Here is a 27,442-nt window from a genome sequence, read left to right on the forward strand (position 1 = left end):
AAATGGCAGTATTTGCATATAAAAAGGTTTTCAGGGTCACATGGAATTTTACAAAAATATATATACAAATACAAATGTAAATTGAGAGGTTTCATGACACCAAGCATTGGTCAAACTCTGTATAAATCATATGTATTTTATGCAAAATTTATGCTCATGTTTCCTGGCAACTTATGTGGCAAACCAAATAACAAGCAGGCCAATAAAACAACCACTGGAACAGACCTGTCATTCAATATATTGCCACATGAGAAACCAGTAAACTATTTTGTAATCAAGTCATGCGTCTTGCGTCAATCTGAGGAGTTGCTTTCGAATCTTTAATTACAGCTTAGCCGCCAAACCAAAGTTTCACAATTCAGCAGAACAGACAGATTTTTAATGGCAACAAAATGAAAAATTTTTGTTTTATGAGACGTTTTAGTAAGCTTTATTGAGTGTGTACATGTGTGTGAACTACAAGAATATTTCAGGCCCAAACACATTACATTTATTGAATAAAAATAAAGTAAGGATATCACCTACAATCAAATGCACCACTGATGCAAAACCACACACAATGCTTAACCTATTAAAATAAGATTGCGGATAAAACAAAAAAGGGATTTACATTACACCAGATATTATACGAAGGCCACTGCGTATACTACAGGATCAACCAACAACTAATCGCCAGTTTCTGAAGAGACGATGCTCTTTCTTCATCAGGCAGTACACTTTGGAAATGAAGAATTTCATGAAATGGTGACCTGGAAAAAGAAGATGACTAGTTAAAAACACATGAATAGAGAACTTAAAAATACTTTGTATAATGACAGTGGATCACATTTACTATTACAGTTATTGAATGAGGCCCAGTCAATCTAAACACGTTACTTTTTTCCTTCAGAAATAACTGCAAAAGGATTTTTTGGGGAATCTATACCTAAAACATTCTTAAACTTAAACGGTGTAAGATGTAAACTTTTTTTACATTTTCTAAAATTTAGCAAAACAGGAAATACAATTTGTGTCTCTAGCTTTCTATCTGCATCAATCTTGGCTAATCAAAAAAGCCAAATTATTAGAAACTTACCATAAATGCTGTAGAAATGTCATTACAAAATCTCCTAAAAATACTTGGTGCGGTTAAGAGCTCTCTGCGCAAACTGGCCGCTCTCATCCGTGATTTTCTCCCAGTCTGTCTGACCGACTACAAAACCAATCGCGCGCTTTCTGTCGGCATCCTTCTTCTCTTCAAGATCAGCCCAGCGCACCTGAAAGATCAGCAGGTTTAATGAGCAAAAAATGTTTGTTTAAATCACGACCCTCCCCAAACTGAACAAGAACAGCTATTCAAATGTCAGATGAATTCACCAACTAATGAGTCTCATTCAGACCAAAAAAAATAAATACAGACCAACTATTCAAGCCTTTTCAAAAGAGGGGTCTCAATCTGCAATTCTCAAGAACATTCAAAATAAAAACTGAACAACAGGTGACTATAAACAGTAATTAATAATATAGCTACTATGTGAAATACATAGCACATTACCCTCTTTTTGCCAGGTTCAGACATGCGACTGGCATAGTCATCGGGCAGCTGAAGGAAGTCCTCCATGCCAGACACATCAGTTTCTCGTTTTCTCTTGCCTCCACCAGCCAGACCATCCAGTTTGTCTGGAAGGACAAAGCAGCATCTAAAGTCATCACCAATTCTAGATCTGATGAACACTTATTTACTACAACCTGGCAAATCACATACTAATATGATAAAAGCTATTATTGTGTCACAATTGACAGCTGTCCAAAGACGAATATCATGTGCAGTTTCAAGGGCTTTTCACACTGTTCTGGGTTAGCGTTTTTTAAACCAGCCACACTTCGGACAATGATACAAACTTTCATGTGCTCACAACTTTACTTGCTCATCCTTTGCAATGAATGGGTGCCATCAGAATCAAGAGCCCAAACAGCTGATAAAATCATCATAATAATACAAGACCCCGTTTAAAACTAAAAATTGAAAACTTGTGTTTTTTGCCATTCATTTACACAACAACTTTTAAAAATGGGTCCCAAAGTGCAAGCTGTTGAAAATTATACTGTTATTACATGTGTAATATTATGGATAGAGGGCTTCTATTTTAGCTGAAAGCAACGGTTCAGTTAAAAACATCTCAATTATAAGTGTGTTATCAGCAAACATGCAGCTTTTTGCTTCACAAGACGTTAATTGATGGACTGGAGTGGCGTGGATTATTGTGATCATCAGCTGTTTGGACTCTCATTCTGACGGCACCCATTCACTGCAGAAGATTAATTGGTGAGCAAGTGATGTAATGCTACATTTCTCCAAATCTGTTCCAATGAAGAAACAAACTCATCTATATCTTTAGAGGCCTGAGAGCGAGTACATTTTCAGTAAATTTTCATTCTTTAGCTGAACTACTTCCTTTAACTGTCTGAGAGCAAAAGGAAAATGTCAAATAGTTTCAGGTGATTTAAAGCACGACACGATTCTCATAGATGGAAAAGCAGTTATTGAACTATCAAAGACTAATCAACCTAGGAAAAAGTATGAAAAAGATTACCTATATGACGACACCAAATATTAAAAACAATTATATTAGGGTGTGTTCACACTTGTCATGTTTGGTTCGATTAAAATGAACACTGGTGCGATTGCTCTGTTAGTGCGGTTCAAGTGTGAATCCATCCGAACCCAGTGCGCACCAAACAAGCGGACCGAGACTGCTAAAAAGATGGGTCCTGGTCCACTTCCAAACAAACTCTGGTGCGGTTCGAATGAAATATGAACGCAGCATGGACCAAATACTTCTAAATGATCCAAAAACAAGAAGTAATGACAAGATGTGACGCTATGCGACATGATTTCACGAAGGGAACAAGCGGTGTATCCTAAACAATATAAGCAGAAGGCAAACATGGCGCAACGAGGAGGTAAAGTGCCTTTTATGAGCTTTTTGTGAGTTCGCAGGTGGTAAATATAAAAACATAGACATGCAACAATGAGCGTGCTTAGTCCAACAGGCAGCATTAAGTGTATTCAACTTAAAGCGGTGCTGAGCAGACCGATCAGTGAATGGGTACTTTCAGGGCCGGCCCGTGGCATAGGCAGTTGCCTCTGGCGCAAAATGACTGGAGGGAGCCGCTCAAAAAGTTTTTTTTTTTTTTGTCGGAAGTACGCCCTCGTGACCATCGTGCGCTCCTACACCCATATATTAAGCAAAAATGTCTGACCCTTTAACAATTTTAGTACTGATCTATCATCGGAGTGATTAAAAAATTTAGAATAAAATAAAATTGACAATGAAAAATCATAAAATTTAGCAACGTCATATTTGCAGATCACGTACTCACCCCCTTGTCATTCAAGATTTTCATGACTTTCTTCAGTCGTAAAGAAATTGTGTTTTTTTTTGAGGAAAACTTTTTGGGATTTCTCTCCATATAATAGACTTCTATGGTGCCCCCGAGGTTAAACTTCCAAAATGCAGTTTAAATGCAGCTTCAAAGGGCTCTAAAGGGCAGAGGAAGAAGGGTCTCATCCAGCATAACGAGTGGTTATTTTCTAAAAGAATTTACAATTTATATACTTTTTTAACCTCAAACGCTCCTCTTGTCTAGCTCTGCATGAACTCAGTTTTTTTCCAGTTCATGACAGGGTATGTCGAAAAACTCCCATCTCATTTTCTCCTCCAACTTCAAATTCGTCCTACATCGCTGCAGAAGTACTGATGTAGGATTAGTAATTAGACTAACTAGCTAGCTATCTGGCTAACATCTACAAATAAATGACTAAATGTAGCCTTTATTTTGTTGCCTTTGTCTGTTTTAGGTTGTCTGTTGTAGACTATTTTAGGCATTTCATATTGCTCATATTTTTCTTTGTTGTAATAAGTAGGCTACTTGTCACTGTAAGCTTAGTTGTGGGTTGCACTTCTCTGTTTGGGAGTAGGTCATGTCTGGTCTCATTCCAGAGACCAGACATGATTTAACAGATTCACTCATAAAATACCTACAAGGTGCATTTTTATTTATTATCACAATTGATTTACTACGTATTTATGCTAATACAGGTACATCTAAAAAAATTAGAATATCATGAAAAAGTTCTTTTTTTCTTGTAACTTATTTCAAAAACTTAAACTTTCATATATTTTAGATTCATTACATGTAAAGTAAAACATTTCAAAAGTTTTTTTGTTTTAATTTTGATGATTAGAGTTTACAGCTCATTAAAGTCAAAAATCAGTATCTCAAAATATTAGAATATTTACATTTGAGCTTCATTAAATGACCGTCCCTACAGTATAAATTCTGGGTATCTCTTGTTCTTTGAAGCCACGATAATGGGGAAGACTGCTGACTTGGCAACGGTCCAAAAGACAATCATTGACGCAAAGAGGTTAAGTCACAGAGGGCCATTACTGAATGGGGTGGCTGTTCACAGAGTGCTGTATCAAAGCATATTAAATGCAAAGTTGACTGGAAGGAAGAATTTTGGTAGGAAAAGGTGCACAAGCAACAGGGATGACCGCAAGCTTGAGAATACGGTCAAGCAAAGCTGATTCAAACACTTGTGAGAGCTTCACAAGGAGTGGACTGAAGCTGGAGTCAGTGCATCAAGAGTCTCCACGCTCAGACGTCTTCAGGAAAAGGGCTACCAAGCCACTTCTGAACCAGAGACAACGTCAGAAGCGTCTCACCTGGGCTACGGAGAAAAATAACTGGACAGTTGCTCAGTGGTCCAAAGTCCTCTTTTCAGATAAAAGTACATTTTGCATTTCATTTGGAAATCAAGGTCCCAGAGTCTGGAGGAAGAGTGGAGAGGCACAGAATCCATGCTTCCTTCTGCTGACAAGCTTTATGGAGATGCTGATTTCATTTTCCAGCAGGACTTGGCACCTGCCCGCACTGCCAAAAGTACCAAAAGCTGGTTCAATGACCATGGTGTTACGGTGCTTGACTGGCCAGCAAACTCGCCTGACCTGAACATGGGGTATTGTCAAGAGGAAGATGAGAGACACCAGACCCAACAATGCAGATGACCTGAAGGCCGCTATCAAAGCAAGCTGGGCTTCCATTACACCTGAGCAGTGCCACAGGCTGATTGCCTCCATGCCACGCCACATTGATGCAGTAATTCATGCAGAAGGAGGCCCTACCAAGTACTGAGTGCATAGAAATGAACATACTTTTCAGAAACCTGACATTTCTGTTTAAAATATCCTTTTTTTATTGATCTTATGTAATATTCAAATTTTCAGACACTGAACTTTGTGTTTTCGTTATCTGTAAGCCATAATCCTCAAAATTAAGAAATAAAGGCTTCAAATATTGCACTCTGTATGTATGTAATGAATCTATATAATATATGGGTTTCGCTTCCTGAAATGAGTGACAAAAAATATTGACCTTTTTCATGATATTCCAATTTTTTGAGATGTACCTGTACTTATCAGTATTTTTGTTATATTATAGTAAAGTTTAGAAAAATCTGCATTTTCTGAATTTTTTAGTGGGGGGTGGAAATCTAAAATCTCGCCTAGGGCACCAACAGAGCCTGGGCCGACCCTGGGTACTTTGATATCATACACCCGCAGCGCCGCTTTAAATCGACCGCACCTTTTCCTCTTGTTTGGAGTGTTCGGTGAGTTCGGTCACAAAATATACGTCATTCAACCCGGCCAATCAGGTTGTGAACATATCTCTATGCCTTTAGATTTGGTATCTTTAGGTTCACTGTCAAAAATCCCAGTGTGAACACTAAGCGGACCAGGACCAAATGCATCATTTCCTTTTTGGTCCAGACCAAATGAACCAAACGAACAGAACTACAAGTGTGAACACACCCTTAAAGACAACAACCATATATAGTGTATTAAAAAACAACAACAACAACATACAGCAGATACATATATTGCTATGAATATTGTGTAAATTACAAATAAATACCCACCAAGCTTTGCTTCTGATGTGTCCATCTCCCATTTGCTTTTCGGAAGGTATCCCTACATTACAGAGAGACACTCCAACGGTTAATCTTCAGGTGATGAGAGACAGAGGGGACAGACAGCGTGACAGAGGGAGGACAGGGACAGAATAGGGACTGGGGAGCAATGATGATGCTTTGGATGATGAGAGAATAAACTTGAAAAAGAGATCATTAATAAGTCACAGAGGCAACAACAAGCTCTCAACAACTGATAAACAGTCCTTATTTAGGATAAGGAAACGTCTACTGAATACAGAAGGTCATGCATATTTTAATACACTATGAAGTGTATATGAACCAGATTCCTACTAAATTGATTACTTCACACATTAATTTTATAGTAGATCACAAAGCCAAGACACTTTTTTTTTTGCAGCTGAAATTGGTAACTGAGATAAGACGAAAAGCCAACAGCACAATGCACAGGAAATACTCAAGACTGAAACAGAATCCACTTATAAATCTAAAATTATTCCTCTCTGCCAACCTTCAAGAGTAGTTCTCAATCCTGCCCTAGAGAAATCATGTTAACACCGGATCTTTGGATTGAGAAACATCAAGCTTTCATATGACAAATATGTAGAGTCATTTTTAATTAGAATTTTTTTTTCCCCCCTCACAGTAATTTTTGAACTGGGAATTTACATTCAACTTACAGAGAAATTATAGATATAAAAGTACAAATCTGTAAAACTAAATTCAAATTTGTGAATGGAAAACTAACTAAAATGTAATGTACTCATCTCTTAAATAAAAACCAAGAAAATTACACAAAACTTTGGTATAAAGTCATCTACACCGAAGCCACTTTAAATGTTTGTTATAGTACACAAGCCAAAGAGATTTTAATGTTACTCATGAACAAATATTAATGTTTTGTGCATTCCATTTCCTATTGTATATTGAATTATATCCAATGTTTACAATATTTGTATTAAAGTAGAATTAAAGGTGTCATGAACTGAGAAACCAAAATCTCCTTGATATTTTGACATGTAAGAGGTCAAGTTTCAGAACTCAACTTTCTCGTTAGTCCAAAAACAGCTTATATTGCAGCCAGTCTGCCAAAACAACAGCTTGTGGAATGTTCTACACTATGATGTAATAGTGTGGATAAGCACCGCCTCCGCAGAAGACGATTAATGCCTGCTTCGACATCACTGCCTGTTTAACCCTGCCCATCGATTGGTGCATGTAGCGTTTACTAGAGAGGCGAACGGAGGTCTACGCAGAAATCAAATGATAAAGATGCTGTGCAGTGCCAAGTTGTGGAAAAACAGTATTTGCACTGCCTTTCTTTCTGATCCCAATGTTAGGAAAAAGTGGATTAACTATTAAATGAAGATCCAGACCGTGTCACTAAAAACTAGGTCCTTTGTTCACTTTATTTTACCGCGGACTCGTTTACAAACAAGGCACAATTTGACGCCAGATTTTCAGAAAGACTGAAACTAAAAGACGATGCTGTGATGAATATATTGGATCCGACAGTAATGTTACAAAACAAGTGTGAGAAATTAGTTCGTGGTCACTATAGAAACAGAGCGCATTTAAGCCACGCCCACAATGCTCGGGGTTTTTTTGGGGGGGGGGGGGGGACAGCTTATAAAAACGTAGTTCTGGGTTTTTTAGCTTGTTTGCTGTACACCTTGTCACATAGCAGCTTTCAGAAATTTTTCTGTTTTTTTGTTATAAGTCAGAAATGACAAGGAGGCAGCTTTCCGCAACACAAAGTCCGTGGAGAGGGTTAGATTGTTTTCCCCCTGGTGGGCGTGGTTTTTAAGATTATGACACGTGTCGCTCTGTCTCTATTGCTCTGTCTGCAACAGATTGCTTGATATGCACCGACTCCGTATTTATGTAGTTTTAACCTAAATCACAGCAGCGTCCATCTGTGAAGGATGTAGGCTCATCCAATAGTAGCAGTGGGCGTTTACAATTCACCACTCCTCTTCAAACAGGACAGAAAATAGCCTATTACTTCTAAAGTATATTTTTTGATGTAGAAATCTTGATAACATCATAAATGGACCTCAGAGAACAGTACAAAATAAATAAAAAAACAGAGGCAGTTCATGACCCCTTTAAATATTTATGCATTTACAACCACAAATTTTTGCTACAAAGTACAGATCGCAAGAATCACGTCAGATTTCAGATAGATTTAGAACTATATAATTATTAAAATACACATACACAAAAAATACACATACACAATCATGACAAAGATTGAAGCTATGTATATGCTCTCTTTGATAAAAGTGTGAACGCTCAAAACACCCTTAAACAATGTCCCAAGTGATGTTTGTGTGATCATAAAAGGACGTATCAATTTGTCAAAGGGCATAATTAACCCAGTACCATAAACAATTTTAAATCACTGAACAAAAAAAGATATAGTTAACATGAATACTGCATATTTTGTAAGCGCATATATGTACACATACACTGATTTCCAATATTTTTAAAGATCTGAATTAGTGTTACAAGGTATTGAACTGAACAGCCAGGTTGTTAGAGATCTAGTGTTTTACAATTGTCTCTAACATCCAGGTGTTTTAAATTTAAAATAATCAGTGTTATCTGTGGAAAGTAAGGAGTACTGAAAATAGCACAGAAATAAAAGCCTCTTTGAAGGTTTACATGACTGCTACAGACACCAGTAAAGGGGAATGATATGCCAATATGTTGAGACTAACACAAAGATATTTTTATAAAAAATAAATGAAAATAGTAATGGTAACTGAATTTCTTGTGTTTGGCAGCTGCAATGATAAACACTGTGTGCTTTGGCCTTTAATTTGAAAGCCAGGCTTCATTCAGATGCCAAACCATGTCATATTGTGAAATTCTCACACTTTCATCTTAGTGTACAAAGTCTGGCAGCTTAATTTTAGCAAGACATGAAAGAACAAAAAGATGATCACAAAGCTGGATGTTATGTTATAATGTTATGTTGGATATTATGGACAAAGAAACTTAATTATTTGTCTTGAAAGTGTAAAAGGATAAACTTCCTATAAATGCTTAAAGGAACACGCCACTTTTTTGGAAATAGGCTCATATTCCAACTCCCCAAGAGTTAAACAGTTGAGTTTTACCATTAGCATCTCGCTCAAAAATGGAGATGGTCCTCACTGCAGAACACAAGATCCAGGGGGTGTGGTTGGATCTAGATCCAACTCCTCCCACCTTACATATACCTGAACCTACCCGTCTCCACCCCCTGATCCCTAAACCCACCAATCCCCACCCCTAAACCTACCAATCTCCACCCCCTAGATGTAGATCCAACCCTGCCCCCTGGATCTTTGTTCTGCAGGGGCTACTGCAAGAATGACCCCCTTGACTCTGAAAGTAGTCCCCAGACGCTGCGTAATATCATTGCGCCTGCTGCACACACGGTACGGCAGCAAAGTTCCTTGATTATTACGCCGGAATGAGAGTATAGTTCCTAGCCATATCGGCCTAGAAAATCGCAACTTTTCATTTTCCGTCAGTCTTAGTACACGATGTAACTACAAAAGAGTCAAGTTTTAAATAGGACAAATATCAAAACCCTTTGGTCATTTTTGAGCGAGATGCCAATGGTCTAATCCGATTCAATTATCTATGCTAAGCTACGCTAAAAGTGCTCCCGCCAGACCCGGAGATCGGCTGAATGGATTCAAAAACGGTAAAACTCAACTGTTTAACTCTAGGGGAGTTGGAAAATGAGCCTATTTCCAAAAAAAGTGGAGTGTTCCTTTAAGTTTGCATGACCTTTTCCAAAATGTAATGCGAGTTATGTAAAAACACAAGTTATGTTGTCTAAAACAGACTAAAATAAGTTTTGGGTTTTTTTACATTTAGAAAAGCTTAGTGTTCCTAATTTGGCTACTGTTCAGTTCAACTATTCTTTAACCCCAACCTTTAATGCCAAGACAGACCAACATCTGTTAAAGTTCATCTTAATGTCTTATGTAAGAGCTTCCTTACAATGCTCTATCCACTGCATTACAATGTTACTACATTTTTACTGTAATTCCAACTCATTAACCCCATGTAAAGCTAGCAATGATCAAATAAACAGAAATCAGGCTTCGGCAAGCAATTCTGCTGCCTTTATCATTTATATTACAATGACATTTTAACAGGCAGGTTGGTTTTCCTGACATGGTGGTTATTTGGTTTAGGTCTTCACACACTTTGTTTTATTATAATCCACAAAGAGAAGCCGTGTGGAGAGCTTCCTACAAGACAAAACTGAGAAGCTTTCAGGAAGTCTTGCATTCAAATTCAAGTCCCATGATAAATGGTCCATATTTAGGAACTCAATTATAACATCAGGCAAGACAAACCATTTTGGTGTGAAAGTCATAGTAATAGTGATGCTGTTTAATGTTAAACGGCTAAATAAAAGAAGATGAAGACGAAACAGCTAACTCAAGAGGCATTCTTGTATCCATCTGTATATAATTAAAGCTACTCAAAACTACATTCAAGTGCAGCCATACCACTGTTTGAGTTCAATTTGGAGGCTTCTCAAAAGCAAAATTATCAAATATATTCAGGAAGACTTTATACAACAGTCCATTCTAATAAAATTGTATATAAAAATCCATAAATTTGACTCTAATAGTTAACCCGTTACAAAAACTGCCGTTCACAAAAACAAAACAAAAAAACTTCAGCAAAATGTGATCAAGCACTTCAAAGAAAATCGAGTCACTGCCTTTAGTGACGTTTGCTGTTGCCAATATATTTGATAGTGAAAGCATTTCACTAATCCATAATAAGAGTATGGATTGCAATTATACCAAATAGCCCCGGAGAGCCCTGTTACAGAAATATATATATATATTTTTTTTTTCACTTTTGTCAACTTGGATTGAAAAAGAGTATCCTGTGACTTTGACTTTGATGCATGCTTAGAATACTTACCTTGTTTTGTTGAAAAACTGGGTCATGTTTAAAGTAACTACAAAATCACAGTTTAAATTATTAGATGAAAGCAGCATGCATGAAAAGAGAGGTCCTACCAGATCAGTCTCGTCGTCATCTTCCTGTTTCACTTTTAGTTCTTCTTCAGATGGGTTGAAGTCTTCCATCTCCACCTATCACAAAAGCACTTTGTGTTACTATGAGAAGGAAACCAGCATAAAGAAAAACATTTACAATTCTTTTAATGAACATAATAGGTGACACTTACATCTTCAATGGCAGCGTCCTGCAGTAGAGACCTGATATCTAGTCGTACCATATGGGGTGGTGCAGATTCCCAGCCACTGGCCAGCTGTGTGCAGCAAACATTTTATTAGTCAGGCTTCTGAACAGTTACATCATATACATCTGCTGATTAACAGAACAAAAACGGCAGGCTCAAACTCTAAATGCAAATCAAGTTAAAGAAACTACCTTTGTAATATCCTTTAGTGTTCGTCCATGTATGTTTCTCTTTGCACATGTTTGGTGATCAGTGGTGATTTCAGCCAAGTACACCTGAGAATAAAAAAAATTAAATTATAGTAGTTGGGTAGAGATAAAAAGCATAAAAAGTTCTACAGATATGACTAGCCTTGCCGTTCATTTCAAGCAACTCTAAATTTACGCGAGATGCCAAGGAAGCTCACCTCAAACCCTTTTGTCTTAGCAGCACTCCAGAACTGGTCAAAGTACTTCACTTTATCATTGATGGCATCCAGGATTATGAAGGGAAAAAATCCATCATCCAGTGTTTTCTTGAATGTCTTCAGCATGCTGCTTCGATACGTATCTTCCATTTCTGGTTCATATTCATATTCAAGAACCTGATGAAGATGGTCAGAAAGCTTAGCACGATCAGTTGAGGGAAGTGAGTGGATTTCTCATTTGAAAAGAATGACGAACAGCTCAAACCTTGGTCTTGATGCGCTTCCCAGAATCAGGGTCCTTCTCAACTTTTTCCTCTTCAGTCATGAAATAGTCATCTAGACCAAGAACTCTGGGTGGCGCACCACCGCATTCAACCTCTTTATCCTATATCAACAAAGGCAAAATTACTTAATGGATTCATTTAAATGACAAAGTAAATTGCAAAAAAGCAAACAGAAAATCTTAGATTAACAAGGTTATATGCAGTCTCTTCGGCTCAGAGCATCTAATCTCAAGATATGCAAGCCTGATTTTGTGTGTTAGCATGTTTATAGCTGAAAAACATAGTTTAACAATAATAAAGACGTTAAAGCAACTCCCTTGTCCACCCTCAAGGCTGAGGTTTGTTTCTACAAGAGTATATGCCAAGTTTACCATCAGGAACAGCTGAGGACAACATGTTTGAGAAAGATAACATGAATGTTAAGCTCAGCAGCAAATATGGAGACAAAACAAAGCATATTACCCTAATAAGTTTCGCAACATGACTTTTGCCACTTCCAGGTAACCCACGCATGATGACCACAATCTGAAGAACAAGAAAATGGTGAGAATGGCATTCAGAACATGATTATTCAGAAGCAGATTCAGAAGATAATTGTAGCATACCCTGTCAGGTCGGGTTGAGCGACCTGGCGGTTTGAGGATGTCTTCAGCATTCTTTGTCTCTGGTTTCTTCTCCACACGAGGGGGCGCAACAGGAGCAGAAGGGGGCAGTGATGTGGGTGGTGGAGGGCGCTCATCTGGATAGCTTCTCCGATCACCTGGGTAAGAAATACAGGCATCTTACACAGTTCTGAACTTTTCAAGCTTAACAATAACTCTGTTATTTATGATAAACGGCATTCACTTTTGAATTGGCTTGTGTGAACAGGACTCTTCTAATGGCTCGTTTCCAATTATGTCCGTTTCCATTGTCAGAAGTTGTGAATGGTACCAAAATAGCGAACCATACCGTACCACTTTTTTGGTACCCTTTCGTTGGGGTACCTCGCACAGCAAAGGGTACCAAAAGGGTGGAGCTAAACTCACTGCAGAAGTTGATTGATTTACTAGAATCGTCACTTCTGCGTGATACAAGGGGATAAAGCTTCTCCTTCACTCGTTCCGCTCTGCTGTGTTCTGCTTATTACATCAGAGTGCGCAAACACACACAAAAAATATACACCTCTGTATTTTATACTCTTATATTTTCACACAGATAACCATTTCTCAGTGTGTTCTTGTGGACTTGTGAAACGTCATTGCCCAAAATCCCGCATCATTTTCTAAATATTACTGTTATTGTGTCATTAAATGTAGTTTTAAGAGTTTTTCAGGCGAGAATGTAGTTGTTTAAAACTCAAATCTGCGGTTTATTTATAAAGATATAGCGCCTATTTGAAAATTTGCTATGCCGATTACGAAGCTCCATGCGATCAGCGGGCGCTCCGTGCTCATGCATCCGCTTTACGTTCGGCTAGTCCTTCCGACATTTGCCGCTGGCTCTGATGTCTCTGTAGTGATTAAACGAGAATCCATTAGTTTTGTGTATATTTAACAGGCATTCATGATCTCATGAATCTATTATTTGTTCCTGGTCATATCGTTTTGACTGAGCACAAAGTTTAACTTTTTATTTATTTTGAACTTTACCGTAGTAACTTGCAGCGCTGACTGTAGCAAACGTTTGACTGTGAATTGTTTGCTTTTGTCTTTATTTCCTCTTATATAAGCCTCATACTTTTATAATGGTTATTATTGTACATTAAAACTAACATAAGAGGCAGAGTTGTGCTTATTGTCACGATTTATTGTCAATCGCTACTTTCCGGCATACACCACGTCTATCAAGTAAAGGGTACTGTTGGCAGTGGAAACGCAAGCCTGATCAGGGTTACCCGTACCGAATCGTACTGTACTGAACTGTACCGTACCACTCAGTGGAAACGAGACATAAGCTTGTAATTTCTGTGCCACTAGCTTTACCAATTTTTTTTTTTTTCAAACAGGTTTCCCCAAACACCTTTGGTTAGACAAACAATGAGCCAAACAAGCTAAGCCAATGTTGCTTGTGTTGGTCAGGTTGTTCAAACAAAGATTGTTTGATTAAGCCATAGTGTAATCCGCAGTAAAGTTCTTACAGAAGAGTTGCATTAAAGATGGAATAGAAGGAAGTTTTTTTTTTTTAAGTACATGCATCAGCTTTAAAATAGTGCTGTCAGGCGATTAATCAAACCAAAATGTGTGCGTGTATTTATATACACAGTACACACACGTACATTATGTAAACAAAAACTTATTTTGAATGCGATTAATCGTTTGACAGCACGACTTTAAAAATAAAGAGATGGATTCTTTTATAATTCACTTACTACCATAGCTTGAGGATCCATGGTCATAATGCTCAAGACTCCTTTCATAGGAAGACCTGTCATAGCTCGTTCGGTTATAAACCTCACGATCCCTGCTTGAGCGGCTTGGGTGATCTCTTTCTCTGTCTCTGTGTCCGGGACGAGGCCCGAGTGAAGGTCTGAAACCAGACATACAAAAAAACCCAACATATCAAAAGAACATTCCAAATATCTGCTGCCACACTTTTGTCCAGTCCAAATTGGTGCTTTTCAGACATTTGGATGTAAATAAGGCACAGGGTTTCTACAGACATGAACAAGTTAAATTTAAGACCTTTTAAATACCACCTTGTATGAAATTTGAAACCTAAACCTGTAATTGTAATACACATTATATTACAAACATATACATTAAATTTTAAATGCGTTTAACGTAAAAAGAAAACAAAATATCATTGCTGTAATAAACTATATTTATTACTACGATATACAGTGAACTTTTCATATCAGCATACAATATACCATACAAAATACCGCCACAAAAGCACCGCACACCGAGATTTTTGGTGGTGTAAACAATTTATTCTGAAGCAATGTTTTCAGTGTTCGATCAGCTTTTACATACTTAAATCTGCATAGTTATTTACCTTTACAAAGGCCTATTTTTACAGATGCATAAATGTTTTGATATATTAAACATAAAACGTTGAATACTGATATTTGAAATTATTTAAATAAAAAAAAAGATAGCTTGAAACCTTGTGAAACTAAAACCACCAGTAGGTGGCAGCAAGTAATAGGTCAGTCATTGCGATTGACCCGAATCATTTAAACGGTCGACTCAGAGACGCAAAACAGCGCTGTGGCTGGAATTATTTTTGTTGTGGAAATAGTGCAAAAACAGGCAATATGGTGTCTAAAACATAAATCTCTTAACTTCTAGTTTATTAAACTGTTGTAAAAAAAAATAATAATAGAATTTAACATTTTGTAATCATGGTAATTTGTGGAGAAAAAACGGCACTCTTCGTGTGAAATTGATTAACTATATGAAGTGGTATAAATATATACATTTTCTGCCCCCGTGTCTTGAATTTTATGATCATTCTCAATGTATTTTAATAGACATGAATCAAAGAGCGCAATATAGTGATAGAGACTCAAACATGTAAGGTCACATGTAGCCATTTTTAAAGTATTATCTGTTGATTCTACCACTTATTTATATTACATATGATCTGTATATATTAATATTCATTTAAAACAAATGCTTTATAATAATTTTTAAACTAAAAATGCTTGTGTGTAATGGGGTAATAATAATATAAATCATATGTAAATTGTAATTATCATTAAAGACAGACAATTGTGTTGTATTTTTTTATTTAAGGTACTTCATAGTGACCTGTAACTTGTAGGAAGAGAAACTGGAGGAGTGACTTTTTTTGCGACAGACATGCGTCACTTTGCTCACATCTGATTGGTCCAATTTCAGTTTGAGATCTCTAACTCAGAACATAACCTGCCCCGGAGCAGGTTAGCTGTGGAGTGTAAGTTACTATGGCAATGAACGCAGCTAAAAGCCAAGCCACTTTCATGGTACCTAAAACCCAGGACTGGTGCAAACTAAACTGAAACTTACCTGGCTAGCCAGCTAAACCGGCTTCATGGTACAGATCCCAGAAATACACTATCCATTATCAACTGCTGTTTACATTGAATGTAGACTAATACAATTAGAAGAATCATTCTCGCATTTGATGCTTTGCTGTTTTTTTTTTTCTTTTCACTATTATGTTTTAATCAGGATATTTGTCCGGTCGGTCAAGAAAAAAATAAATAAAAATTTAACTAGCTAGAAGGCTGATTAGCTGTAGCCCCCGCAGGAGGAAAAAAAAAAACCTTTGCTCTGTCCAATTATAGTAAACGGGTCCATCGCCTGAAGATATTTTAGCGGTAATGTGACCAAAAATCTTTAAGACCCATCGAATCTGAATTTAAGACATTTTAAGACTTTTAAAGGCCTTTTATTAGGAAAACATTATTTAAGACATTAAGACTTTTTAAGGACCCGCGGACACCCTGAGGAAATGTTTAGCAGTAAATTAAGTAATATTGGCATAATATGCATAAAACTCATAACATATGCAACTGTGAAAAAGGATGCAGCAGCATGGTCTGGAAGTACTTACCGTTCTTCCCGTAAGAAACGGTCCCTTTCATATCGGTCTCTATCATAATCCAGATGTGGCTTCTCCCTGTACGGATCTCTCTCCCAATCCCTTTCATAATCTCTGGGACCACCATATGGGTCACTTCTTCTGTCATAGTATGGGTCTCTGTGGCCAAGCAATTCTAATCAAGGAGAGAGGTTGATCACAGATGTGAATTAAAATAAACCAACACAGCGTTCCTTTGTATTCACAGAACAGAACCAACCTTTCTCATAAGATCGCTCTGATGGGGGTGGAGCAGGCCTCAACACAATCCTCTCCCCATAAGAAATCCTTTCCACTGTTGCACCAGCATCTGCTTAATAAAAAACCCAAATGTAGTTTGTCTAAATACATTTAGAGTCAAATCAGTTGAGAGGTAGAACGTGTACTGACCACGGCCATGCCCATAGTCCACTGTTTTAGCAATGAATGAGGCTGTAGGGGCAGGAGCTGAAGAATGAAGGAAGCCTGTAGATTGATTTGAAGGGGGCAAACCACCTTGCGAAGGCTGATTAGTCTGTCCCGTTTCTGACAATAAATTGGTAGCCTTTAAGAAAAAATAAATGGTCAAGCAATCAGTAGTTTTTCAATAACATACTCTTGCAATATTGGAGATTAGTTTCTGAATCAAGGAGCGTAATTTGAAACTCAAGGTTGGCATACCTGCAGAGCACTTTTAACTTCAGGTGGAATTTCTAATCCAAGAATTCCAGGGGGAATTTCTGAAGGCAACCCGGCTGACTCTGTGTTCGAAGTTTCTCCCAAAACCTTCTTGCTTTCCTGAAGCTCTCTATGAGTAAACATGTCACCCAAGTTAATATTTTAACCTCAGCCAGTTGGACTATATGTCTTGAATGTTGTTTCATTAATGATACACTGATGGGAACTCATTTTACCTTATCATTTTCAACTCCTGGGCAGCTTTGAGAATGATCTCATGCTGCCTTTGAGAAAGAGCAAGTACAGTATTAGTTGCACTAGGTGAAGACTGCTCAAGTGGAGTATCCAGGGTTTGAGGTGCGGGCAGGCCAGCTAGCTGCTCTGGGTTATGTTCATAATGGGGCTCTGTTTCACCAACTGGATGAGAGTAAGCTCTCTCTGGTGGGGGTGGGGGTGGAGGTGGGCTCCTTTCCCAATCAGAATGAGAGTGATAAGGAGGCTCCCCGTCACGTTCTTGATAAGGTGGTCCTCTTCGCTCCTCTCTGTACCTATTCTCATCATCATATGGGAATGCCCTTTCTCTTCCCTCTAACCAATGATCCTCTCTAATGTGCTCTGGGGGGTGACGTGGTGGATAGTCTCGGTCAAGTTGCTCCCTGCCCCATTCCTCACGAGAACCGTAATACTCTTGGTCTTGTTCATAATCTTGATACTCACGAGTTGGCCTTCTGTACGGATCGTCCTCTGCACCATACGGGTATTCCTCCTCATAATTTTCTTCTTCATGGGGTGGAGGGCCATGCCACCTCTCCCTTGGCATTGGGGGTCTCATGGGAGGTCTTCTAATACCCATTTCATGGGGAGGCATAGGAGGACGTCTCAGCCCTCTCCCACGAGGATGAGCCCATCCAGGTTCACGGTCCATTTCTTCTTCATATTCAAGAGGACCAGCTGGTTCTCTTGCTAAGATTTCATGAGGTGCTGGTGGCCGTCTTATGTCTCGCTCCATCATATCATGGCGGATTGGTGGTGGTCCCCATGGGCCTAGACCACGTCTGAACCGTGGTCCCATTACCCCGCGTGGTCCCATGTGAGGAGGTCCATGTGGGGGACCAGGAGGAGGGGGGCGCCTTGGACCATGAAGCATAAATCGAGGATGAAAAGGGGGTCTTCTGGGGCCACCTGGAGGAAAAGGAGGTCTAGCACGCATGGGAGGTCGTCTCTCTGTCCAGTATGGATCTTCTTCTTCCCAGTATTCTTGTGGTTCTTCTTCCCAGTTTTCATCTGGATGAGTGCTCTCTGGGTGCTCCCTGTGACCCACTGGAGGTCTTCTCTCGCTAGGCATTTCATAGTACCCTTCTGGGAAGTGTTCCTCCTCTGGATGCCACATCTCATGGGGTGCTTCCTGATCATCTATTTCTCCAGGACCTTCCAAAGAGGGGTCTCTCCAAACCGAATCCTGGTCCTCTCCATGCGTTATGTCATCTGGTTGCTGATGGTCATAGGGATCCTCTGACATAATTTCTCTCTGACAGTTGGGATCAACCATTTGTCCTCCGTATTGTCCTCGGCCACGCGCACGGCCCCTGCCTCTGAGAGGCACTGGCACTTGGCCCCTTCCCCTTCCTCGGGTTACCTGCGGTGGACCTGTTTGATTCATCACATGTGGCCCCCTAGGGGCCTCCTTAGGTGTATCAGGTTTAAACTTATCGTTTTGAGGAGGCTTCGCTTGTTGTGGTGGCCCGTTAGTAACATTGTCGGTTTTAGACATGGTTGGTTGTGAGCTTGGCTTCTGAGAGTTTTTGTTGGTGGTGTTTGGACTTTCTGTAGGTAGGGAAGGTTTAGTAGTATCTTCTTTTAACTTATCCTGCTTTGCAGTATCAGCAATAGTATCATCAGATGTATTATCCTTAGTTTGAGGAATGGGTCCACTCTGAATAAAAAATCCATCCACCGAGTCCAATATGTCATCTGTCAGTGACGGACCAGTGGATGCCCCATCTTTTTTGATATTTTGATCTTGACCACTTTTGTTTTTTTCTGGGCCCATTTGAGATGGGGCAACTGGTGGTGCATCAGGTTTTGCTGATGGTTGCTTTATTTGAACGCCAGGAACAGGACTGGATTGTGCACCATACCCTGGTTGTTGAGGAGATACAGGAGGTCTTTCAAATCGTGTAGGTGCATTCTGCCTAGGGGGGTACTCAGGTCTTGTGGGAGGCCCAGGGTGAGGAGGATTACCTCTGGGAGGTCGGTTAAATCGCTGACCAGCGTCAAATCTAGGTGGTGCACTAAATCGTTGCTGGTGTGGCTGTTCAAACCGTGGGCCTCTTGGACCTTCGAACCTGAAAAATAAAATATGAAAAATCAGTAATCTAGCTCCAGAAAAATGTGTTAAAGTGTACAATCCTTATTCCTCTGCATTACCTTGGGCCATCAAATCTTCCACGAGGCCCAGGGGGCCCAGGAGGTCCAGGAGGACGAACCCCTAGTCCAGGTGGACCAGCAGTTTTACCTGTTTCAGAGACAGAATTTGGCCCAGAAGATGGGAAACGTTCTGCAGGTGATGGCCCCTGTGGAATAACCGGTCCAGATGGTGGTGGGACCTGTGGTGAAGGTCCTGGCATGGCATCCATGTTAACTGGTGGAGGCATAGATGGAAGCCCTGGGTTGGCTAAATGCATGTTTCTATCTGGTCCAGGGAGTCGATGGTGCCCATATGGTCCCATCATGCTCCCATATGAAGGAGCTGTACCATACTGATGCTGCATTGCTCTTAGAGATGTGACTCTCTCTTGCAGATGAGCAGAAGTTGAATTCATTTGCTCTTGCCATTGTCTCCACTGGGCTTCGTAATCATGTAGCTGGTCTTTATGTGGGTATGCCTGAAACTGTTCTAACCACAAATTAAAGTGCCTGTCCCACTCTTGGTACAAGGGAGCAAATCGCTGTTGCTGCATTTCATAGTGTTGCAATTGCATCTCCATGGGCATTGTCTGGTGGATATAATTAAACAACCATAATAAAATTATATTGTTATTTTGGTGCTTTTTCTTATGTTTTTGCTCTATACCAAAATATTTTCTAAGATAACCATGCAAATTAAGAACCACTAATATATTTATTAGAACAAAAAATTGCACCTGTAGATGCGCTGGCTGTTGAATAACCTGCTGGTACTGTTGCAGGACCTGCTGTAGTTGAGCATGTTCTTGCATCAGTGCCTGGTACTGAATGCTGGCCCTCTGATGCTGTACATGCTGCCAATGGGCAGCTGCCGCCTGCAGCTGCTGAAGACGTGCTGCTTCAGCTGGGTCTCCTGTATCAGTGATGCCACTGGGCTGTAGTAAATATCAGTAATCAATTAAATATGAATAAGCATTTGATACAGTACCACGTTCAACCCTTGTGCGACCTTATGGACATTTTTGTCCATTTCAGTTTTGTTTTTTGTTATAAGTGTGCCTGTGTTAATGCCAACTGCATAAATTTTGGCTCAGGTGTTTATTTTTATTGGAATTTTAATATTTCACCCTCATTTCCTTCAAAAAATCAATTTTACCCTCCATACAAAAAATACTCACACTCAGGACCTTAAGGACAAAAATGTCCCCATTGAAACCCATTAAAACTGCTATTTTTAATCGCAGTGCCGTTTAACTGTAAAATGATGCAATTTTTGTTAATAGGCTTTCATTCTGTTGGCAGGGCTTCAAAATTTTTTTTTTTTACTATTTTTTACCAGATGGTGCAATTTTTTCAGGTTTGGTCTATAAAGGGTCTACAAAGCAAATACTCGCTTTATTCCTGTTTTCTGCTTCTGCGTATTATAAAGCCAATTGGATAAATAATGCAGCTATAATTGTGTAGGTGTGTTGGTATAGATGTCAGAGTGTGGTTTGTATGCGTGTCATAAAAAAAATTGAGTGTGTGTGCTTGTAATATTTGAGAAAGAAAAACTCTACTGTAAATCACAAATCCAAGCACTGTGTGCACCAGCAGAGTTTTGCTGGCATCTAATGGGGAAAATGTGGTACTGTGTCCAAACTAAATCTAACTAAGAGCTCATTTTTTGAGATATCAACCTCAAATTTGGAACACAGCTTGTTTAGATTTATGGCTTTGATTGTCTAGCAGGTTTAGAGTTCAACATGTAACAAAATATATATTTTATATAAAATATTGTTCATAAAGCATTTTCATAAACTTAAACTCTTCTTTGTTTCATTTTTTAAGCTTTTTTTTACTTCAATGATAAATTAAGTCTTCTTTAAAATGATACCAAACTTAACTCTGTGCTCCCAAGCTTCCAATTTGTATGACCGTTTTTTTGACATGGAAATTTTTGTCCACTATGGACATAAGTAACTTTTTTTTATTGATGCACAAGGGTTAAACATACAGAACAGGTAAAATAAATTAATTAAAAAAATAATACATAAACACTAGTCGACATTTGAAGTGGATCAAAACCTTTCATCAAAGTTGTCCTAAAATGCGTTCTTGTCTTAGGCCAAATTTGATTAACTTTTTTGATCCACTTCAAATGTTGACTACTGTACATACAATATATGAACAAAACACTATATATTACTCAAAGACATGTGAAGATGTGTATTCCGTCTGTTGTTCGTAAGAAATGTAATCATGATAAACCATGGTTTTCTAATAAATTATGACAGTTAAGGAAGAGGCAGCTTTGTGTTATACAACAAAGCCAGAAACATCTTATCAAGAGAGATTAAAACTGCCAAAAGACTTTATTTTGAGAAGCTGGTAAAAGGTTTTTCAGCTAAGGAGTCTGGTTAGGCTAGTTAAAGGTCAGAATATAAGGAAAGCTTCTGGCCCTGATAAAGTGTCTCCTTGTCTGAAATGTTGTGCAGACCAGCCCCTATATTTGCTCAGATTTTTAATAAATCATTAAAACGGAGTAAGGTTCCAGCATGTTTCAAGTGTTCTGTTATTATACCTAATAGGTCTGTGGAAGATGCACTGAATATGGGACTGAATTTTATTTTGAAACATTTAGATACTTCAGGGTCTTATGCATGTATTCTTTTTGTATATTTTAGTACAGCTTTTAACACTATTATACCAGACATTCTTCATTTCAGACTAAGAAAGCTTTCTGTGCCAAGTAATATTTGCAGCTGGATCAATTTTCTCACTGACAGAGTGCAGCAAAAAAAACTGAGGGTATTTAGGCTACATCTAGAACAAGTACCCTCAGTATTGGTGCCCCTCAAGGGTGTGTGCTTTCCCCATTGTTATTTTCTATTTATACGAATGACTGTACTTCCTCAGATTCTACGGTCAAGATTTTAAAATGTGCTTTTGACACTACAATCATTGGCCTTATCCATGATGGAGAGGAGTCAGCATACAGGCAGCAGGTGGATCAGATTGTCTCATGCTGCAGTCGTAATAATTTGCATTTAAAGGTGCCATAGAATGGAAAACTGTATTTACCTTGGCATAGTTGAATAATAAGAGTTATGTACACGGAAATGACATACCGTGAGCCTCAAACACAATTGTTTCCTCATTATGTAAATCTTGTGCATGCAAAAGACCACTGAAAAAAAGGCGAATCAGAAAATAACAACGACTGTGACGTTACAGTCAGTCTCATTAATAATTACGCCCCCAACATTTGTATTAGAAAGCAGTTTCAATGCCCTGCATATTAATAGCGGCTCCCTGATGCCCACATTTTATATACAGTTAATTACCCAGCGATATAACTGCGAGACAAAGTATTGAAATGTATATTTCCCCTGTGTTTCCTTCCTGCTGTGTGAGCTACTGAAATGAGTCTCACTGTGAAACAGCCAATCAGAGCAGATCTCAACATTATTCATGAACCTTCCAAATAAGGAAATACCATTTCATTCTAGGGAGAAATCCTAGGGTTGTAAATGGACATGTAAAACCATTTCTGGAGATTTTTTGAATATTTAAAATATTGTATCAATGCATTCTATGGCACCTTTAAACATCGGCAAGACAGTATAGATGATTGTTAATTTTACGAAGAATTCTACCTGCCTTGCTCCATTAAAAATCAATGGGTGTACAGTAAGCAGCACTGATTCTTATAAGTTTCTTGGCACTACCATCTGTAGTGATCTGAAGCAGGAGAACAATGTTCAGGGTTGCTCAAATCTTTCCCTGGAGGGCCAATCTGCTGCAGAGTTTAGGTCCAACCCTGATCAAACTCACCTTCCTGTGATTTTCTAATGATCTTGAAGACTCTGATTAGCATGCTCAGGTGTGTTTGATTAGGGTTAGAGCTAAACTCTGCAGGAGTGGGCCAGATTTGAGGATGCCTGCTTTAAATTCTATCATGTAATTTATTATTATCATTATTTTTATCTTGTGTAAGATTGTTGTGTGTGTGTGTGGGGGGGGGGGGGGGGGGGATGGTATGTTATGCATACCTGGCCAATAAATATTGATTGATTTAAAAAAAAAAAAAGATTACCTTCGATTCCTCTGGTGGTGGGGGAGGAGGGGGTTCCTCTTTGGGAGGTGGGGGTGGAGGGTTGCTCTTTGGGGGTTCAACTGGAGGCGGTGGAGCAGGTGCATTGCTTCCATTAGATGAAGTTTGATTCTGCTTAGCCTTCTCGTTTTTCAGCTTCTGCAAATTTTGACGGTGCTGCTGATACCAATATTCCTGCTGCTCCTGTACACAATAAATACAAATACTACAAATATTTCTATAATGTTTGACTAACCATATTTCTTGAATTCAAATAAGAATCACATGCTATCTTACAATACAACAATGACAATAATACTGAAACCACACAATTGCAGTGTGACCATTTTTTAATCTGAACAGAGGCAAAGCAGCTAACTTGTTAAAATAAACTTATAATTTAAAATAATAAAAGAGTGATTTGCACAACACTTATCTCTCCCACAATTCTGATTTCAAGCAAGAATTATTATTATTTTTTTTCTAATTATGAACCGATCAACAAGCTACTGATTTTTTCTACAATTTGGAAGGAATAATTGTAGCGTAAATTAAATTGACTGAAAGTTGGAGTGTGTATAAGAGGAACTATGATATGATAACTAAGGGCAGTTTACAGTCAAAGAATTCATGTAACTTTGTAATAGTGCAGTTCAAAAGACAATTATGAAAGTAGCGTGCCCCAACACTTGCCTACTCCTCTGCTACACACTTCAAGACTACATACTTTTAAGGAATAGTAAAAGCAAGAAAACTGTGACGCATTAACAGGCTGCTTTAATTAATGTCTTTTGAAGGGAAAAGCTGCATGTTTTGTAATAGGTGTTGAAACCATTACTCACATTTTTGCCGGAAACAATGTATTAAAGATCTTGATGAAATTATTTCATAACAAAAACAAAGTTTTTCACTTTACAAGATGTTAACTGATGCACAGGAGTTGTGTGGATATATTAAATATATAATATATTAAATCAAAGAACAGATGTAGTCAGTTAATATAGAGCCATATAAAAGTTACTAATTAGTAAAGTTATGTTTTAGATGCTGTATGATACATCCGAGCAGGGACACTCAGTAATTTAAGGAAGTCCCAACTGACGACTGGAGATATAATGTGCTGCATAAGAGGTGACTGTATTAATACAACAACATGAGATTAATAAATCAACCATGCCACAGAAGCTTGCCTGCAGAGACATCGACGAAAAGTCGGGCTTTTCATCCGCCATCGGTGCACTGGCTTCGCTAACCTGTGGTGCTGGAGCAGGGGTCTTCACTGCGGGTGAGGAAGATGATGAAGCCTCGGGAGCTGGAGGCTTCACTTCTGGCGGCGGAGGCTGAGGCTGAGGCGGGCCAGCAGGACCTCTCGGAGCTGACGGATCTTGGAAGCTGTTGGGGCCTGTCTGCCAGTACGGAGGCCCGCCGCCGCTGGTGTTGCCGGAGTGATGTAGCACCGACTGCAGCTGCTTCTGATGGAGCTGCTGCAACTGCTGCATTTGCTGTAAATGCTGTTCTTGTAAACTAGAGAAATTTGACGACGCTGGTAGAGACGGAGCGCCATATCCTCCTCCTCCTCCTCCTGCTGCTGCTGCTGCTGCTGGAGGCTGAGCTCCCCTAAACTGATGAGGCCGCGGGCCGAAGTGTGGAGGAGGCTGGTGTCCACCTCCGAAAGCGCCCCAAGAGGGATGCATGCTTGAACCGAGACACTGCGGGCCAGGAGAGGCCTAGCCGCCTGATAGCATAAAGCCGGTTACTTTGTAACTATCGCTGCTACTTTTTGCAAATAGGATCACAATTATTAGCACGGTTTCCAACTATCATATGAAAGTTTAAAAAATTATATATCTTTACAGGTGTGCAAAAAACAAGACGTTTAAATTCATAATTATTGTTTGAATGCTATTTCCTCGACGAGTCCGTGTGTGACTGCGTGCGTGCCCGACTGCGTCTGCGCGTCACCATGACGCTCACTTTGCGTAATACGTCTTTTACTCGTCCGCATGAAAGGCAGCCAGGCGCATTAGCACCACCTGTCGCACTGGCTCGGATACGCTTTTCTCAAGGAGAATTTGATTCTCAAAATTTGAAGTAATAGAGTTTTAAAAAATCATTTTTTAAATTTGGCTGTCAATATGCATACATTCACATTTATAGGGGAACATATATGTGCAATATATGAACAAACTTTATGAATATTAGATTATTTTAGATGTATTTGTATCTTCATTTCAAAATATGGTCTATTTCTATGTATCAAGATATAGCCTTACATTGTCAATGCATATATTGCTGTATATTGACAAATATAAGCATTAGTTTCACATAATGTAATATATTGCATTGCATTTTGCAGTATATTCCTATATATTGTTGTTACGTAAGAGACTACAAAAACAAAACCAGTCCAAAGTACCGCAACGTTTGTGAGATGGAGTTAAAATAATGCAATCTGTAAATTGGAATAAAAATCATGACAGTATCAAAATACATTTACAAATATATAATATAAAATGATGCATTTGATACATGTGACAGCACCAAAACAAGTGAGTAGTACAGTATTTTCCATTAAGAAACTGACAGTAAGAGCAGTTTACTTCATAAAGAGAATCATAACCAGGCTGCAGTGATGTAAATATGCTGGCACAGCAACCACAATACATTCTGTTTCCTTCTCCACCTGTGTGCCTCTTTTAAAGGACACTCTGTATACCCAAAGTCCCTTTCAAGGTACAATCTGTGGTATACCACATGAGATAAATCCCAACATTGCAACAGCTTTGAAAAGTACTTTAAAATTTGAGTCCAGTGCAGGCTTCTTGTCTCAGACTGGAGGCGTAGCTTCAAATCGCACTTCTGAGAAGATCCTTTTAGAGTGATTAGACAAAAAGTCAAAACTCAAAAGAATGCAAACCAAAAGACAGTCCATAAAATGGCTCATCAAAAAGTGGTTTAAGGCACCAGATTATCAACATTTTCAGGACACGAGGTTTCTGGACTTTGATGGAGCTGTGAGTTCAAATGCCAGTCTTGACAGTTAGCCTTTAGGGTGACTAGGTAAGAATGTACATGTATGCAAATGTATAACTTGCATGCGACACACAACGCTGATATGACAGATCATCAAATAACTTGCATCAGGTGTCAGGATGGCCAAGTGGTAGAAGATGCCAGACTCAAGGATTGCCAGGCTTTCGAGACATGAGGTTTCTGGTCTCTGAATGGAGAACTGGGGTAAAATCCCAGTAGTGACTAGACAAGAAATGAAACCTCAAAGAATGTAAAGTGCTGTCATTGTCATTCCATACTGAAGGCTCCACTGATTGGACTCATCAACACGTTAGGCACCAGACTCAAGGTGTTGCAACCTTCTCAGGTAATGAGCATTTCAAGTAATCAGACAAAAATTCAAAACTTCAAAAAAATGTAAATGCATTAAGTGCTATCATTTGCATTCTACATAGTGTCATATTGAAGGCTCCACTGAAGTGATCATTAAAAGCAAGCTGCTAAATGTCAAAATAATTTATAGAGTGACTAGATGTTAAAACTCAAAGCATGTAAGTGCTATCATTTGCATTTTACATATTTGCATTGCCATAAGGCAGGCTCCACGGTTAGGACTGATTAACAAGAAAGCAGCATTAGATGTCAGAATTGCATTGAGTGCTGCACTCCAGTGCTTTCATCCTTCTTAGGACATGAGGTTTTTGGTCTTTGAATGGAGAGTTCAAATTTATAGAGTCAAGTTATAGAGTCACTAGACAAAAAACATGCAGTAAGTACTATCAGTTACATGGTTGCACTGATAGAAGTGATCATTAAATGCAGTCCAGAATAACAGTTTTAGAGTGAC

At 38.8% G+C, this 27,442-nt stretch overlaps 1 protein-coding gene across 3 annotated transcripts; it reads right to left on the minus strand.

Moving 5' to 3' along the window:
• Positions 1-25,546, minus strand: ylpm1 (YLP motif containing 1). 3 transcript variants are annotated; one of them, XM_079433709.1, is made up of 21 exons: positions 24,837-25,546; positions 23,587-23,787; positions 20,246-20,443; positions 19,530-20,098; positions 17,339-19,447; positions 17,106-17,232; positions 16,836-16,989; positions 16,666-16,755; positions 16,419-16,581; positions 14,251-14,405; positions 12,503-12,657; positions 12,360-12,422; positions 11,879-11,998; positions 11,614-11,790; positions 11,399-11,482; positions 11,193-11,276; positions 11,023-11,097; positions 5,966-6,017; positions 1,535-1,659; positions 1,076-1,256; positions 1-749 (listed from the first exon to the last, which is right to left on the minus strand). In XM_079433709.1, exons 1-20 carry the CDS (start codon positions 25,275-25,277, stop codon positions 1,110-1,112), a joined length of 5,289 nt encoding a protein of 1,762 aa, XP_079289835.1. In that variant the 5' UTR covers positions 25,278-25,546; the 3' UTR covers positions 1-749; positions 1,076-1,109. The 3 variants fall into 3 exon arrangements, with proteins under 3 accessions (XP_079289835.1, XP_079289833.1, XP_079289834.1); XM_079433707.1 differs by having other exon boundaries at positions 14,248-14,405; XM_079433708.1 differs by lacking the exon at positions 1-749 and having other exon boundaries at positions 994-1,256; positions 14,248-14,405.
• Positions 25,547-27,442: the final 1,896 nt, after the last annotated feature.

This window comes from Barbus barbus (assembly GCF_936440315.1).
Source record: "Barbus barbus genome assembly, chromosome: 14".
Taxonomy (NCBI): Eukaryota; Metazoa; Chordata; class Actinopteri; order Cypriniformes; family Cyprinidae; genus Barbus; species Barbus barbus.